The sequence below is a fragment of the Cheilinus undulatus genome, linkage group 19 (assembly GCF_018320785.1).
Source record: "Cheilinus undulatus linkage group 19, ASM1832078v1, whole genome shotgun sequence".
NCBI classification, from domain to species: domain Eukaryota; kingdom Metazoa; phylum Chordata; class Actinopteri; order Labriformes; family Labridae; genus Cheilinus; species Cheilinus undulatus.
The window spans coordinates 15,031,418-15,046,523 of record NC_054883.1 but is presented as its reverse complement, the minus strand read 5'-3'; the positions used below and the strand labels follow the sequence as shown (position 1 = coordinate 15,046,523).

General features: G+C 38.5%; 2 protein-coding genes across 2 annotated transcripts in view; one reads left to right on the top strand and one right to left on the bottom strand.

Moving 5' to 3' along the window:
• Window positions 1-737: 737 nt before the first annotated feature.
• ptgdsb.1 (prostaglandin D2 synthase b, tandem duplicate 1) lies at window positions 738-2,248 on the top strand. The gene is made up of 6 exons (XM_041814517.1): window positions 738-898; window positions 1,101-1,240; window positions 1,319-1,398; window positions 1,477-1,590; window positions 1,679-1,780; window positions 1,863-2,248. Exons 1-6 carry the CDS (start codon window positions 803-805, stop codon window positions 1,880-1,882), a joined length of 552 nt encoding a protein of 183 aa, XP_041670451.1. The 5' UTR covers window positions 738-802; the 3' UTR covers window positions 1,883-2,248.
• Window positions 2,249-4,608: 2,360 nt separating this feature from the next.
• LOC121527281 (contactin-associated protein-like 2) overlaps window positions 4,609-15,106 on the bottom strand; it is a 349,243-nt gene continuing 338,745 nt past the window's right edge. The window contains exons 24-26 of the mRNA XM_041814178.1: window positions 10,997-11,281; window positions 9,482-9,547; window positions 4,609-6,777 (exon numbers count right to left, since the gene is read on the bottom strand). Coding sequence (XP_041670112.1) covers window positions 6,578-6,777; window positions 9,482-9,547; window positions 10,997-11,281 — 551 coding nt within the window. The 3' untranslated portion in view covers window positions 4,609-6,577. The remainder of the gene's footprint in view (window positions 6,778-9,481; window positions 9,548-10,996; window positions 11,282-15,106) is intronic.

Here is a 15,106-nt window from a genome sequence, read left to right as displayed (position 1 = left end):
TTTTGAAATCAAAAACAGTCAAAGGAATCATTCAGTTTAACTAGATGCAGCACAATTTACCTGAAAAATGTATTTTCTTGTTATAAAACTGGAAGGAATGGAAGTTAATTGACTCCATTCTGTGGAGCTATCTAAAAGCCAAAATTAGGTGCAACAGGCATAGAATCACATTAAACATACTCCCCTTCATAGAACCTTAATAACACTGCAGATATACAACATTAAAAGTAAAATTAATTGGCACTACAATTTCTGCAGAAAGTTTTAATTTGTGGCTTATTCAAGTAGAGTTTAGTGGCTCTTAAACTGGTAGAGGAGGCCTGTTCCCAAGTCTGTAAAAGTATATTAAATGTTCCTCTTATCAGTGATCTGTTATTGAGTTTTTGGGGCTGAGCTTTTTTGTTTGTTTTTTGAGCTTCTTTGTGCCCATGTGTTGAAAAATGTGGCCCTCTTACCAAACAGCTGTTTTGATAGTCAGGGCATGCTCTGATGAAGCAGGCAGAAGGGGAGGGGTGCCAAAAGAACCCCTATTATGTACCACCGTCCCCCCTTCCTCCCCCATCCACACGTGCCAGTTGTGTAACAGCAGTGATTTGCATTGGGATGGGTGAAGGCTGAGGAGTTTTTGTAATGCAGAAAACAAACAAGAGAAGTGAGGAAAAAAGAGGAGGAGACATCAGGAGGAGGAGGAGAAGGGGAGTCAGACACTGCAGGATATAAAGAGCCTGAAGTAACCTTTGACTGCACAACTTTTCCTGAAATTTCCTACTCTGCTGGAGGACCCACACCACAAAGAGACACCATGAAGAGCACGCTGCTGAGGATGCTGGCCACACTGATGTGTGCATTAGCCGCTTGTGCGGAGGTCGTGCCTGTTGCAGATTTTGACCTGCAAAAGGTAAGAAAGGGGTAATCTTAAATTCTGCATGATAGGAACATTTGAACAGAAAAGAAGTAAGGAACAGTTAAATATGTCAATGGTTCGCCTATACACAGAAAGCAAGCCTTTACATCAAATTGGACTAATTCTTAAGATAATGTGTAGACTGATTGTGTGCAGAGAAAAGTTGAACTCACATATGATCAATCCTGTCTTTCAGATGTCAGGCAAGTGGTATATGGTTGGCTTCGCCACCAACGCTCCATGGTTTGTGAACCACAAAGCAAGCATGAAAATGGGGGTTGCCATCATAACACCAACTGCAGGAGGAGACATGGACCTGTCTTATACAAACCTGAAGTAAGTGATGCACTCAAGCTAAATATTTTTAGAGAAAATTTCCTCAATATTTAATGCTCTTTCCTGTTTCTCTAATAGTGCTGATGGAAGCTGCTGGAGAATGACTCACCTCGCAAAGAAAACAGACAATCCCGGACGCTTCACCTTCCACAGCCAGGGTAGGTACATCAGACAAACCCTAAATAATATGATGTTTTAAGTTCAGTAGTCTCATCCATCTCTTTCTGCGTTCTTAGTTTGGAACAACGACAATGACATGCGCATTGTTGATGTCGTGTACGATGACTACGCTCTGGTCCACACAGTCAAGACAAGGGAAGGAGTGTCTGAGGTCCTCAATAAGCTTTACAGTAAGTCTGGATCAGTCACACCACAGCAAACACAATCAAAGAAGCCTTGTGAGTGGAAATGGAGAAGTAATGCATTCCATGTCTGCAGGCCGCTCTACTGAGGCCAGTGATGTCCTGAAGCAGAGGTTCACACAGCTCTCTCTTAACACCGGCATCCTTGCTGACAACATTGCCTTCCTGCCTCAAAATGGTAAGAAATCATTACTTTAATAAAGCATTATCCTAAACAGTTTCATTATCCAGCTCTGCTCACTGATCTTCTCTTGTTACAGGTGAGTGTCCAAGTGTCTAAGAAGTCCCCTGCTGCTGCCAATTCTCCAATCTGTATCATCTGCCAAGGCTTTCCTCTCAGAAGAGTCCGATTTCTCCTCACAGCTACATCTGAGACAATATACCTTTTACTTCAATACCACCTGCATACCAAAGAGCTTTTCCAGACCTAACTCAGACCCAAATATCTTCAATTTACACCTCACACTGCTGCATCAGAGCGGACCAACTAAGGCCAAGTGGAAAACATAAGGAAAGAAAACACAGACTGTAAAAGCTGTTCATTTTTTTTTAAACAAGTGTGCCTTTTTTAGCTGCTGATTTCCTTTTTTAGTAGTGTTTTACGTTCTGTTGAAACGAGCTCAAAACCAATAAAATATAAAACACATGTTATGGAAAGATGAGTGATTTCTTTTGGCTAAAAGCAGTTCATAATAATAGAACAAAACTGAACGTTTGATGGTTAATACACTAAATAACATCCAATACTGCCCCTAGTGGCTGACTCACTTGCATACAAATGGTCCTCCAGAGTTAACCTCCCTCTTCCCCACCACCAGAAATAACTGGAAGTGTTCCATAAACAGAGCTGGGTATAATATGAGCTACTTTGTCTATACTCAGTAACTGATACTCATTAGCAAACATGGCAGAAGCTAGGCTACATGGGAAAACTTACTCAAAACAGGCCCTAACACGTTGGAGCTTATATTAGAGACGTAAAATCGCATTGCAAGGGCTAAAAGTCTCATCAGTCTGTAATTTACATACGGCATTTACTTTAGATGTTAAATTGAACTTCCGTTCTCTGGGTTACCTCTATAGCCCGTCGTTTCCGTTGTTTGCTACCTCGCCTGCTGTGGGCCTAAGCAATGCATTGTGGGTAATGAAAGCGCCGGTCATTGTGTTAACGTCAGCTAAAAGGTTTTATGACACCCAGTAGTAGGCTTAACTTCTTCGTAAGTGATTTATTTTACATGTTTCCGGTTTGAAAGCTTTTTTCTCGTTTTTTTTTCTCTATTGTTGAGTCAAATGCGGAGAAACGTGCATTTTTCTGTCGCCTTACTAATTTTTTCACTTAAAAAAAAAACAAAAAAAAAAACAAAAAACATTCTGAATACTTTTTTTTCCGTATCTCAACCACTTATCTAAACAATTATACATTTATTGATATTTAACTTCAACCAGTTCTATAGATACCAGACACAACAATAGTGACTGTGTGCTGAGGGCTGGATTTAAAAATCAAAATGATTTTTCTGCCATTAAAAATCTTTGCATGGCCATAGACATACATTGTTCAAGACATAAAACAACAAAATTTTAAATAAATATTAGAAATTCTATAATGAAAGTAGCTGTCCTTAAGAGTCATGACACTGGTGATTCTGTATAAAAAGGGTTTTATTTTGAAATCAAAATAATTCTGAAGATACCCATTAACTTCCTGCAGCTCTTTACTGATAATTTATAGAAAAATGCCCAGGATAAGTCAACTAACCCTTCATTTTTATATATGAAGCTTTTATTATATGTCACTGGTGTTACCTACTTTTTTGTCAGGATATTATAAAAAAATAGATTACAAATAGTCCGAATAACATTATTGACTAAGTATATCCTGGTTATCAACATGTGGTTTGATTGCATTTAGCAGAATGTCTGTAAAATGACTTTTTTCAGGAAAATATCACTTGTGTTACTTCTCTCATGTGTAACACCATAATGATTTGTAACACCAGTGACAACATCACATAGATGAATTTTATTCAAAGCTGTTTATCACATAATTTAGCAGAAAATGGCCCTTAGATTTCAGATTTTAGTTCTGACTTTCTCTCTTATTGTTAATGGTCAGGTATTGCTAGGAATGAATACAGCTGAGAAGCAGTGTCTGTACACACTGTATGGATGTTGATGGAATCAGCATGGTGGTTGTCTTTAATGCAACTGAAAATATGTTTTTTATCTGTTGAAATTCACCTTTAGTAGGTGCTCCCACTTCTTCAAATTTTTATGCTAATTGTTAAATTTAGAGTTATGTAGTGAAAACTATTAGATGATAAGGAATATTAGACTTATTTCACTGGTGTTACTTTAGAGGTGTTTTTCCTGTGTTGTTAAATAAAACATGCCATTTCTGGCATGAAAATAACAACATGTTAGTTCAACTGTACTACAAAGACAAGATTATTATTAAAATTATTACACTTCATGAAAATAGCAGCTAGTGTGTTGCTCTGTTGCCTTATTTTACTATAGAGGGTAGGTGGAGTTGAAGTCCCTAAAACTGTTTTGGTATCTTGTTTGAATGTTACTTTAGTGGTTTCTCTCTGTAAATTGGCAGACAAACTGTAAAACATTTGTATTTTGAGTGAGGAGCAGGTGAAATAAGATTGTTTCATCTCCCTACTTCTTTCTTGGAATGGAATGCAATGAAACTGTAAATGTATTTTTTTGTGAAAAATTGTAAACTTATCATCATCAGAACAAACAAAAATGAAATGGAATACTGGTATTTCCACCAAACAATGCATGAATGCACTATCTGTCCACAAGAGGGCAGTCTATTACCTCATACAGACCATTCTTATACTCCCTGATCTCTCATGGAACTCTTTTACCTCTATAATATGTGCTCAAAATGCTATGATATAAAATAAACCTCTGCAAATGCAGACCACACGGATGTCAAAGATCAAACACTCTTTATTGACCTCAAAACTCAAAGCAAAAATGTGGGTTTTGGTTTGTTGAGCTGATAAATGGTTATAATTAAATGACAAGTCAAGGGCAGGTGTGCAGAATTATATATCGTCTTGGTAAAGTAATCATTAAAAAAGGAGAGTCACAGGTTTTGCCTTCATGGATGTGAAGTTTGGACAGAGTCTTTGAGGCTGCAGCAGAAGGCAGGCTGAGATTTCAGACAAATATCTCTCATGTCAGCTTGCACTCATCCATAGCATGGCATTAATTTGACCAAACAGACATACAGAAATGAACTTCACAAAGCGATGTCAAAGTTGGCAGCTGGCTTTCAACTCAAACACCTTGTTCAGTAAATGCTATGGTACGTAAACGTCAGAAACAAAGACAAAAAAGATTAGACTGTATACTGTATAAGCTTAAATGCATGGTGAATGGCTGCAGCAAACCTGCAGCCTCCTCACTGGAATTGAAAGAACAACCTTGACTCATGCTTTATTGTGCATGTTTGTGCGTCACAGAGGGTGGCTATGCACTTGCTATGTATTGTGCATCTTACAGCTCTCCTCTTGGTCAGGGCTTTTGCTGCAGAAGCTGCACAGTTATGCTGCAAAAAGTGTCTGCCTTCTAAACTGATGAACAGGATTCTGAATTTATCCGTTAATTAAAAAAGCACCAGTTAAATCAGAGGAAATAATAAGACCTGAAAGCTTTGATTAAAGAGGATTTATGCAGCAAGTTTTTGTTGCATTTCTGTGTTGCCTGGGGCAAGGCGATCTGGCTCAACACCTTAAAAGGCACAATGCATCAGTAAGCCAATTGTCTCATCCTATCCTAAATATTTATTATATTTCATGAGGCTTTTATAAACTTTGCAACTTTAGTGTTCAAATGCATGGAGTTAAGTGCATAAATATTACTTGCGAAGTTGCTGCAACTTATTGTGACTGTCCAAAACGTCCTTTCTATATCTCTTTTATCCACTGTAACAATTTCTACTCATGTAACCTGAAAATAAATGCACGGTTGCATGCATGCACAGTAAATCCTCGGCTAAATAGTCTGAGATGTAAAAATATGGAGTCAAATCTTCAACTCAAAGTTAAATACAAGCTGATCTAACAGAGATGTTAGACTCAAGAGTTTGGCAAAAAAACAAACTGACTGCTTGAGTCTGAAGGCTCCTGGTTTCCCTTGTTTAGTATGAAAAGAAAAAAGCTGCCATGCTGAATTAAACAAACCATGAAGTGTTAAGATTTCCCATCATGCTCTGAGAAACCCTTCTCTGCCCATCCTCATGAAGGATTGTCCCATACAATCGCATGTCATAATATTTAAACATAAAAATTCATATTTCACACATATACAATGTAATGGACACACATACAGTTTGATAATAATCCAGGATAGATCTGTACTCTTAGTAGTGTTTATATATTAGATTCTGGATAAAAATTTAAAGAAAAGAAACAAATGTATTCAGAAAGTGAGGTTTGGCATCTGTATGCATCTCTGTATGACCACAGCAGAGGTGGCAGTCAGTCTGATTATTGACAGGCTGGTGCGACCACAGCCTAGTGAATTAAAAAACAAAACAAAAAAAGTTTGGCATGTTGATTTGATAATTTTTTTGATATTCCATTTTTGTCAAAAAATAAATTTAAAAACACAACAAATTAGTGCCATCATATGACCCGGTAAGTACAGTCATTATCAGTACCCAAATGACTCCTGAAATCTGCCAAGACAATACAGAGGAGGATATGCCGGTTAGTGTACAGTGCTTCACAGCTGTGCACCGCTGCATCACCGTCCCTCTTCTCACTCTAATACTCTGGATATATAAAAATACAAATCAAACAAACAAAACATTTCTGTACATGTCTTTCGCACATTCCCGCTCTCCCTGGGAGATTATTGTCCTTATTGAAAGACCTCTCCTTCACCTTTCCCTTGATTGGCCATTGCATTAAACCAACGGGTGGTCCAATCAGAGTTCTCTCATTGGCTGCTAGATGAACCACTCCTTCTTTGATTCGTCGATGGTTTCTGGGTTGTCTGTGCCAATGATGGCCGTGTCTGCTGACTCTCCTGCAGACTCCCTGCTGCTCTTGGATTCGTGGGTGTGGTAGGTGCCTTTGTGACGGAACATGTAGCGAATCAGGAACACCAGCGTGCATAAGATGGTGAAGATCACCACAGCAATGATACCTGCAGAGGACATAGACAGCCACTGGTGTTATTGAGTACTTTAAACCATTGGCTCAAACAGCTGGATGCTTTCTGACACTTAAAAGACTATCAAATAAAACACAACAGATTTTGGCGCATTTACAGTACCTATAAAAGTATTCACACTCTTGGATGTTTTACTTTTTTATTGATTTTATTAAACAATCATGGCCAATATAATTTGTCTTTTTATTGACAAAAATGTACAATAATACCTCTTTAATGTCAAGGGGAAAACAGACTTCTACAAAGTAATGGCAATTAAACAAAAATACATGTTGTGAAATAAGTGACTGCATAAATATTCACCCCCCTTTAACTATTAGGTATACTTTGGCACATTCTTTGCATTCTGTTTTGGAATTCTAGAATCAATTTGTGTTCTGTTGATGCGATTGGCATGAAACCGCACATAGATGTGCATTTTTCAAGCCAAATCATTACATTGACCTGTTTGGTGCATAGGAAAAATACTCAGGTATATATCCCTTGGGGAAAAGACTTTCCCATTTGAACCATTATAACTGCTTATTTTGATTGCAAATTTGCAAAACCATGTATCACTGTTACCACCATTATCTGTGATGCAATTTTGAATGGGAACCTTATACTTGCAGTTTTTACTACCAACCACTAGATGACGCCATTACCCATTTAGGGCCAAGCATGTATCCGTAGGGTACTTAAACACACTTACAGTGGGATTTTTTTTCATAGCTCTATAAAATAAGGCATAAAAAATAAAATAAAAATTGTCTTTGGGTGTTGATATGAATATAAACTTAGGTTTTGCATGTTAGATATGAGAAATTGCATGTCTGAAGCGCCACTCCAACATGCTTTGTTGGTGATATGCTGCAGATCTATGAAATCTCCAAACAGGAAGTCAAAAGTGAAGAGTATCAGGTATTTCAAACGATGTCATGAAGTGGAGATGATTACAAAAAATAAATAAATCAATTAAAAAAAAAACAAAAACAAATTATGAATATAACCATATAAAGTAGGGGTCAAAATATTTCTTAGGGGTCCATCTTTTGCAGAATTTCCACCAATTTCTGGACACTGCACAGAAAATGAAAATGCATTAAACTTGATGTTGGTGGTAATTGATGACTTGTGACCATCTTTGATAATAATTAAAAAAAAAAAAATCCACTCAGCATCTTTACATGGAAAATATCTCATTCTGCTGAATTAAAAATTAAACAAACTGGCATTTAAAGGGTTAAAAACATAAAATCTGAAAATCAAAAATTTGCTATGTCATGATCAGAACTGGAGGTGATTACAAAAAACAAAACAAAACATTAAAAAAAACACAAATTTTAAATATTAACATTTAAAGTAGGTGCAGAAAATGTCCCCTAGGGGCATACAGTATGTGTGTAGTTGTTTAAGGGGACGCCTAAGGGTTAAAGTGACTGACCTAATTCAACAGAGGTCCAGCTGATTGGTGCTAGTAGTCTCACAGTTAGTGAAATGGGGATCACCTGAGCGCAGTGAATGTAATTGTAATATAAAGACACCAGTGTCTGGAAGGTCCAGCCACTTGTTAATCAGTATTCCTGCCTACCATTACACCATGAAGACAAAGGAACACTCAGAGAAAATGTTGTTGAAAAGCACAAGTCAGGGGATGGATACAAAAGGATTTCCAAGGTACTGGAAGGAATATGGCACATAAATCTGCCTGGATCAGATGTCCTCACATGGCCTGATCCAGTGACCGTGCAGGAGACTAGTGAGAGAGGCCAACAAGAAACTTTTAACGACTATGAAGGAGTTACAATCTTCAGTGGCTGAGATTGGAGAAACTCTTCTAAATTTTTTCAATAATAATTTCTGGTTGCTGTAGCTACTCGTTCTTAAAATACTACTTTGCAGCCCCAATCCAATGGTTTTAGAAAAATCATCTGTTGAAAACTGATCAAACTGAAACAACATTTCCTCACAATGACCCAATGGTGAAATGAGAAAGGTGAGGAGAAAGAAAAGTTGATGACACATTACAAAGACAAACAACCTGTTTGTTGTAGCCTTTTATCAACTGACAAAAGGTTCAAGTAAGCTTACACTCCAGTCAAAAACAGTCATGGTGATTTTTTTGTTCGCCATGAAACAGGAAGTAATTTTTTAGATTCTTAAAATGCTGGTAGAACCATGAATCTTAGCAGAGTGGAATAAAAATGCATGAAAACAGCGCTCTGAGGAAACATACAGAAACACATTTCAACCAGCCAGTTTTTCTTGTTCTGTAATAGCCCTAAACCCCTATCCACTCAAATTTAGTTTTTAATGTCAGGAAGTCTGCACCCCGTATGTTTAAGGCACGATAACTTCCTTTAGTAAGGAAGGCCAGCACGGCCTTGTCCTGTGAGTTTTTGTCTGGATCAGATTATCCCCCTCTGAGGGCTTCATTCAATAAGGACCCATTGGATTTTGCAGAATTTTCTAAAATTCTCCTTTTCACATTCAAAAATGTTTGAAGATTCATGGCTCTAAGATGCTGGAAAAACGTCCTGTTTCATGGTGAACAAAAAATTGCCATGACTTCATTTTTAATATGACTGAAGCTTTAGCTAAACTTGAACTATTGCAATAAGGCTACAACAAATAAACAGTGACCACAACTTGATTTTTTCATGCCTCCATATTAAGTTGTTGTTATTTTTTATTTTACCTCCTATGATGGCTGAGTCTCTGTTGACTCCATCAGGAATCACTCTCTCCTCATTGAAGGGGAACTCTGCATCAGAGCACAGTAGGAAGATAAAATCATTTTAGTTTTTTGAGTAATCTGTGGACAAAAACACCAAACATGGGAACAAAATGCAAAACACCAACAGACAAAACAAAACATGTTACTTTCAGCAGTAAAAGAGAGAAGAAATAATATTATACACAGCTTGTTCTGACGTTCAGTTGCTGTACTTTCCTTGCATCTCAGTATATGTTTGAAAGCATGGATAGATCTAGAACAACCTGTATAAGAACTTGAACATCCTCACTCTGCAGTGAACTGTCAGCTATTTCTGCTGCTGACTTCATGGCTCTCCAGGGAAGTGAAAAGCATGAGTAAGAAGAAGAAGAGGAGGCTAAACAGGGAGAAAAACAGATACAATAGAGGGAGCATAGGGAAACGTGACTCATACTGGTCTGCCAGCATCCTGAATGTGCTTGGATAAAATGCAAAGAAGTGAAGAGTATTAGGAAAGATGGGAGAAAAGGGAGAGGAGAACATAAAAAAAACAGTGAAAGACAGACGATGGTCATTTAGAAGTGAAAGATTGGAAGAGGGCTGCATGAATTAAATATCAGCTCTATCTATAGGACAAACAGAGCAGGATAAATGCCAATCATTTACATGGAAGGATGGTGTAGAGCTGACGGTGAGTTTGGACCTGGGGGGAAAATCAATAGACCTGATTGAACTCCAATATCCTGATGCTCCCTAAGGCGCTGTTGGCACCAGGCCGGAGGAAATTGCTGCATCCTCGGATACAACAGATGCAACATTAGACACAAATGCACCGAGGCCGGATTGTGTACGTATGTGCACAGTGGTGGATGAATACGAGAAAGCTATACTTGAGTGAATCATCCCAGAAAACATTTTTAGCTATTCAGCTATTCTTGACAGAGTCTGTCAGTGTTTTGAGGATTAAGAAGATTATCTGTAATTGTAAATACCCTTGAAGAAATGAATGACATGGGCACAGGCTGGCTTAGAGGTTAGATTGCATGCTGAGAAAAGAAGGATGTCAGGTCAATTCATATCCAATGAAGGTGATTGGTTGAATGTTTTGTCTGTCATTTCATTTATTATGGGTCAATCAGAGCAAAAAATCGAACCGCATTTAACTCAAGCCTGACAAGCCACTGTCCATACAAAGTCAGTGGAGCTGTTGATAAATGAAACTCTTGCCAAAGCAATGCTAATCTCTACACTGACTGCCATTGTTTACAAGCTTGCAGTATAACTACACCAAGCCTGAAGATACTGCCTTGTTCTTGTTGCTTATTGGTCCGGTCATTATTTGACTGCAAACAAACATACCCGCTTGCAGCATTGCAGGATGGAGTCTGGCCAATCCATCTGCTTTGCAAGGTCAATTAACACATTTTATCTGCAAAAATGTGTTAAAGGAAAACAGGCTCACAGCAGCACCCTAAGATGACTTGCAGTCATCTGTACCTGTGTTGTCCAGATGCCACGGATCCGTTGCAGCAGACATGGGTGGAATGGTAAGAGGTGACGCCCCACAGTTGGACTCAACAAGTTTGCCCTGGTATGACACCGGCGCTGTGGCTGCTGGTGGTCTGTCCGTCTGTCCGGCTGCGGTTGTGGCCTGCGCTTGTGCGACTGTTCGCAGTGCAGATTTGAGAGGGGCAACTCCGTTGAACTGCACCCTGGACAGGCACCCGATGAAGCCAGGGGTGTTGTAGCGCTCGATGAGGACTGGGTCTATGTGTCCAGTTTCTGTGTGAAAACAGAGATGGAAAGGAAAGAGGATTATTGGATTGTTTCCATAGATCAGGCTTTTGCTGTCTAATGAGATTGTCAGACAAGCTAAAGGCTAATACAAATGATCTGGAACCATGCCTGTATGCTAAATCACAATTGAGGAAGACAGAAAGAGAGCAAGAGGAGTATCTCAAACCATGAGCACAGCAGACTGTACAAAAAGAAAAAGCATCAGGCTATCCAAAACATAAGCAAAACAACAACTAACTGTAGCAGGCATATTTTTACTGATGCAAGTCAGTTATAAGATATCCACAGAGGACATGGAAGGGATAGTGAATAGAGATTAAGGTTGGCAGATGGAGGAGAAAGAGGGAGAAGGCAAAGAAGGAGAATGAACTCTGTCATATTAAAGAATGAATTAGAGAGCCTTCTGCTCTTGCAGTCTTTCTAATTCTATAAACCCATCCTCCTGTTCAAAGCAGTAGTATTGATTTCATGTACTGTATCTACAAAGCATGAGCATTAATGTGGTCTCTCTCGTGCACAGATGGGGAAACTATTTGCTCCATCTTTGATACAATCAAATAAAATGTGTTTCAACATATTTATCATGACTTGATGTGTGCACAGAGATACCAAAAGTCCTCATAAGGTCATGTTTTATTCACTACTCTCTCTTCTCATTTACAGATGCATCTCAAAAAATGAGAATATCATGGAAAAGTTCTTCTTTCCCTGTGATTTAATTCAAGAAGTAAAGCTTCCATATGTACTCAGTAATTAGTTAGAGCTCATTTTGCATGAATGACTGCCTCTTTGCAACATGGCATGGAGCCAATCAGCCTGTGGCACTGCTGGGGTGTTATGAAGCCCAGGTTGCTCTCATAGCAGCCTTCTGCTCGTCTGTATTGTTGAGTCTGGTGTCTCTCATCTTCCTCTCCACATTTCTCCAGATTCTCTACGGGGTTCAGGTGGCTGGCCAATCAAACACAGTAATACAACAGTCAGCAAACCAGTCTTGGTAGTTCTTGTTTCACTGTAGGCAGGTGCCAAGTCCTGCTGGAAAAGGAAATCAGCATCTCCATAAATCTCCTCAGTGGATGGAAGCATGAAGGGCTCTAAAATCTCCTGGTAGACCTCTGACAGCGTGGACTCTGGACTTGATAAAGCAGAGTGGGCCAACAGCAGCAGATGACATGGCATCTCAAACCATCACTGACTGTGGAAACTTAAAACACCGGACTTCTTCTGATCTTCCTCCAGTCTGGGAGCTTGATTTCCAAATGAAATTTAAATTTTAGTTTCATGTGAAAACAAGACTTAAGACCACTGAGCAACAGTCTAGATATTTTTCTCCTTAGCTCATTTGAGAAGCTGATGACGTCTGTAGTACAGGAGTGACTCGCCACTAGGAACACGTCACTTTTGGACCATTTCCTGGACCTGTCTGTGTGTGGTGGCTCTTGACCCACTGACTCCAGCCTCAGTCCACTCCTATTGAAGCTCTCTAAGTTCTTAAATATGCTAAAATACAGCTTCTGAGAAGAGCCTGCCCCTTCAGCAGTGACCTTCTCTGGCTTACCCTCCTTGTGGAGGATGTTAATAGTCGTCCTCCACTTGCTAAGTCAGCAGTCTTTCCCATGATTGTGGTTGTGTGTAGTGAACCAGAGTGAGAGAATGAAGGCTCAGGAAACAAGCCACAATATTCAAATATTTTGGGATAGTGGAATTTTGATTTTCTTGAGCTGTAAGCCTTAGTCATCAAGATTAAAACAAAAAACTTTGAAATGTTTTCACTTTGTAACAGATGAATCTTGAATATATGGAAATTTTACTGATGTAAAACATCGTTTTACATCGATTGTTTCAAAAATATTTTCCTTAAGGCCACCCTGCTCGTATCTAAAAAGAAGTTAAGCACCCCAGGACTCACTTGGAAAAATGAAACATCAATTTGGATAGTTTTCATTGACAAAACTCCAATATAGTTTGCCTTTATACCCTTGTTATTGCTTAATGATGTTTACATAAAATTTTTCTTTATAACCATGCTGTATAAGTGCCACTTTAAAAAATAAGATTAGAAAAGATAAGATAATTTGCTAATTTTTGAGAATATCATCAAACCTTTTTTTTTTTTTCAAGTTTAAAAATTTGGAAATTTACAAAAAAAAAAAAGCCATTTTAGACTTTGTAAATTTTTTACCTTACACTGTCGAGATTTTTGTCATTAAAAACCTTACACATTTCAGTTTTTGTTGTCAAAATACAACATTTTAAACTAGCAAATACACAACTTCTTTGACTTCAAAATTCTGATTTCTATTTCCTGTAAAAGTATGACAAAAATATTGAATTTTTTCTCAAAAATGAACAGATCCTCTTATCTTTAATCTTTCAGGATGGCCCTAACACACTTTCATACAGTTTCTGATCTGGACTGTAGTCAAATATATGCACATCTAATTTTGACAACGTTCTAGCAGAGAGGGCCCCCCCCCTCCCCTGAGATCTTTGGCACCCCCTTAGGTTTGCCTGGACCCAGGTTGGAATCAATGTTTTACATATCTTTTATGATGCACCTTTACTTTCAACTTCTTCCAAACAACTTGAAATGTTTCTTATTGGCTTCCATATTTTGAGTGTCTATTATTCCTGGATGAGAGGTAAATCTAACGCTGATATAAAGCACTGAAAATCGACAAAAGCTGCCTACGCCTCTCTCGCTTGTTTCCTTTTTTCTATTGAAGAGTCTCTTTGTCTGAGTGTTACCACTTCACAACAACTCCAATCCTATGACAGCCATAACTGTGAGAATTACCAAAAGCACACTTATTGCAATGGGAAGAGAGACAAAAATGTTCCTTTCAAATGCTGCAGTTTGTGCACTTTTATCTCTCAAAAAACCTTCAGATTTCTCTCTGTCCTCTAAAAGGCCTCTCATTCTTTTTTGGGAAGTGAGAGATTTCAAATAACAAAGGATCATGGGTAAACTGGTGTCTGAAGTGCAGCAACTGAGTTCAGCCTTGCAGTAAATCAGTGGAGTATATAAGCTGCTTGAGGGTTAGACACAGTGAATGTTCTTGTGTTAATATATATACTATGTGTATTTTTGCGACAGAGTGCTTTAAACTGTTGACTGGAGATGTGTTTGTCCTCTAAAAACTGATTGGAACCGAGGAGATCTGAAGGAATTAACATCATTAATAATCATCAGATGCATTTAAACATTGCTCGTCTATTGAAAGCTCCCTGAGGTGATCACACAAATGAACAAAAAAGCAACATGATGCATTTAATAATTCATTTTAAAGCCAGTGCAGTCAGGGGATTATTCTTCACGTCTGTTCAAAGATGCACAAATACAAAGATACACACATTGATAACTGCAGGGAAAGTATGAGAGATAAGGACCTGCAGGCTGCAAACAAATTACTAAAAAACACACAGAAGTCAAGAGCAACAGAAAGCAAAAAACTCCTCAGACACGCTTCTCTCCTACCCAAACCTGGACTGATTTCAAAAACAGCCTTCAGCTCTCTTTAACACCTCTGCAGAGCTGCAAAATCTCTTCTCCCTCTACGTGAACTCTCGTCTGTTATGTCTGCAGACTGGAGAGCTGGCTTTTCCTTCCTAGCATGGCTGCTATGACTGCACCACACCCAGAGGGAACCCATGTTTTCATGATTCTGCAGCAAAAGATGAACAAGGGGATGACTAACTGTTGTTTGTTTGCTTATTATATGAATCACATTGATTGGGCTCTGAGGATCTGGACTCGGATTATAATAGAATTCTCTGTCTTTTTTCCATTTTGATAGGGTTACAACAACTCTG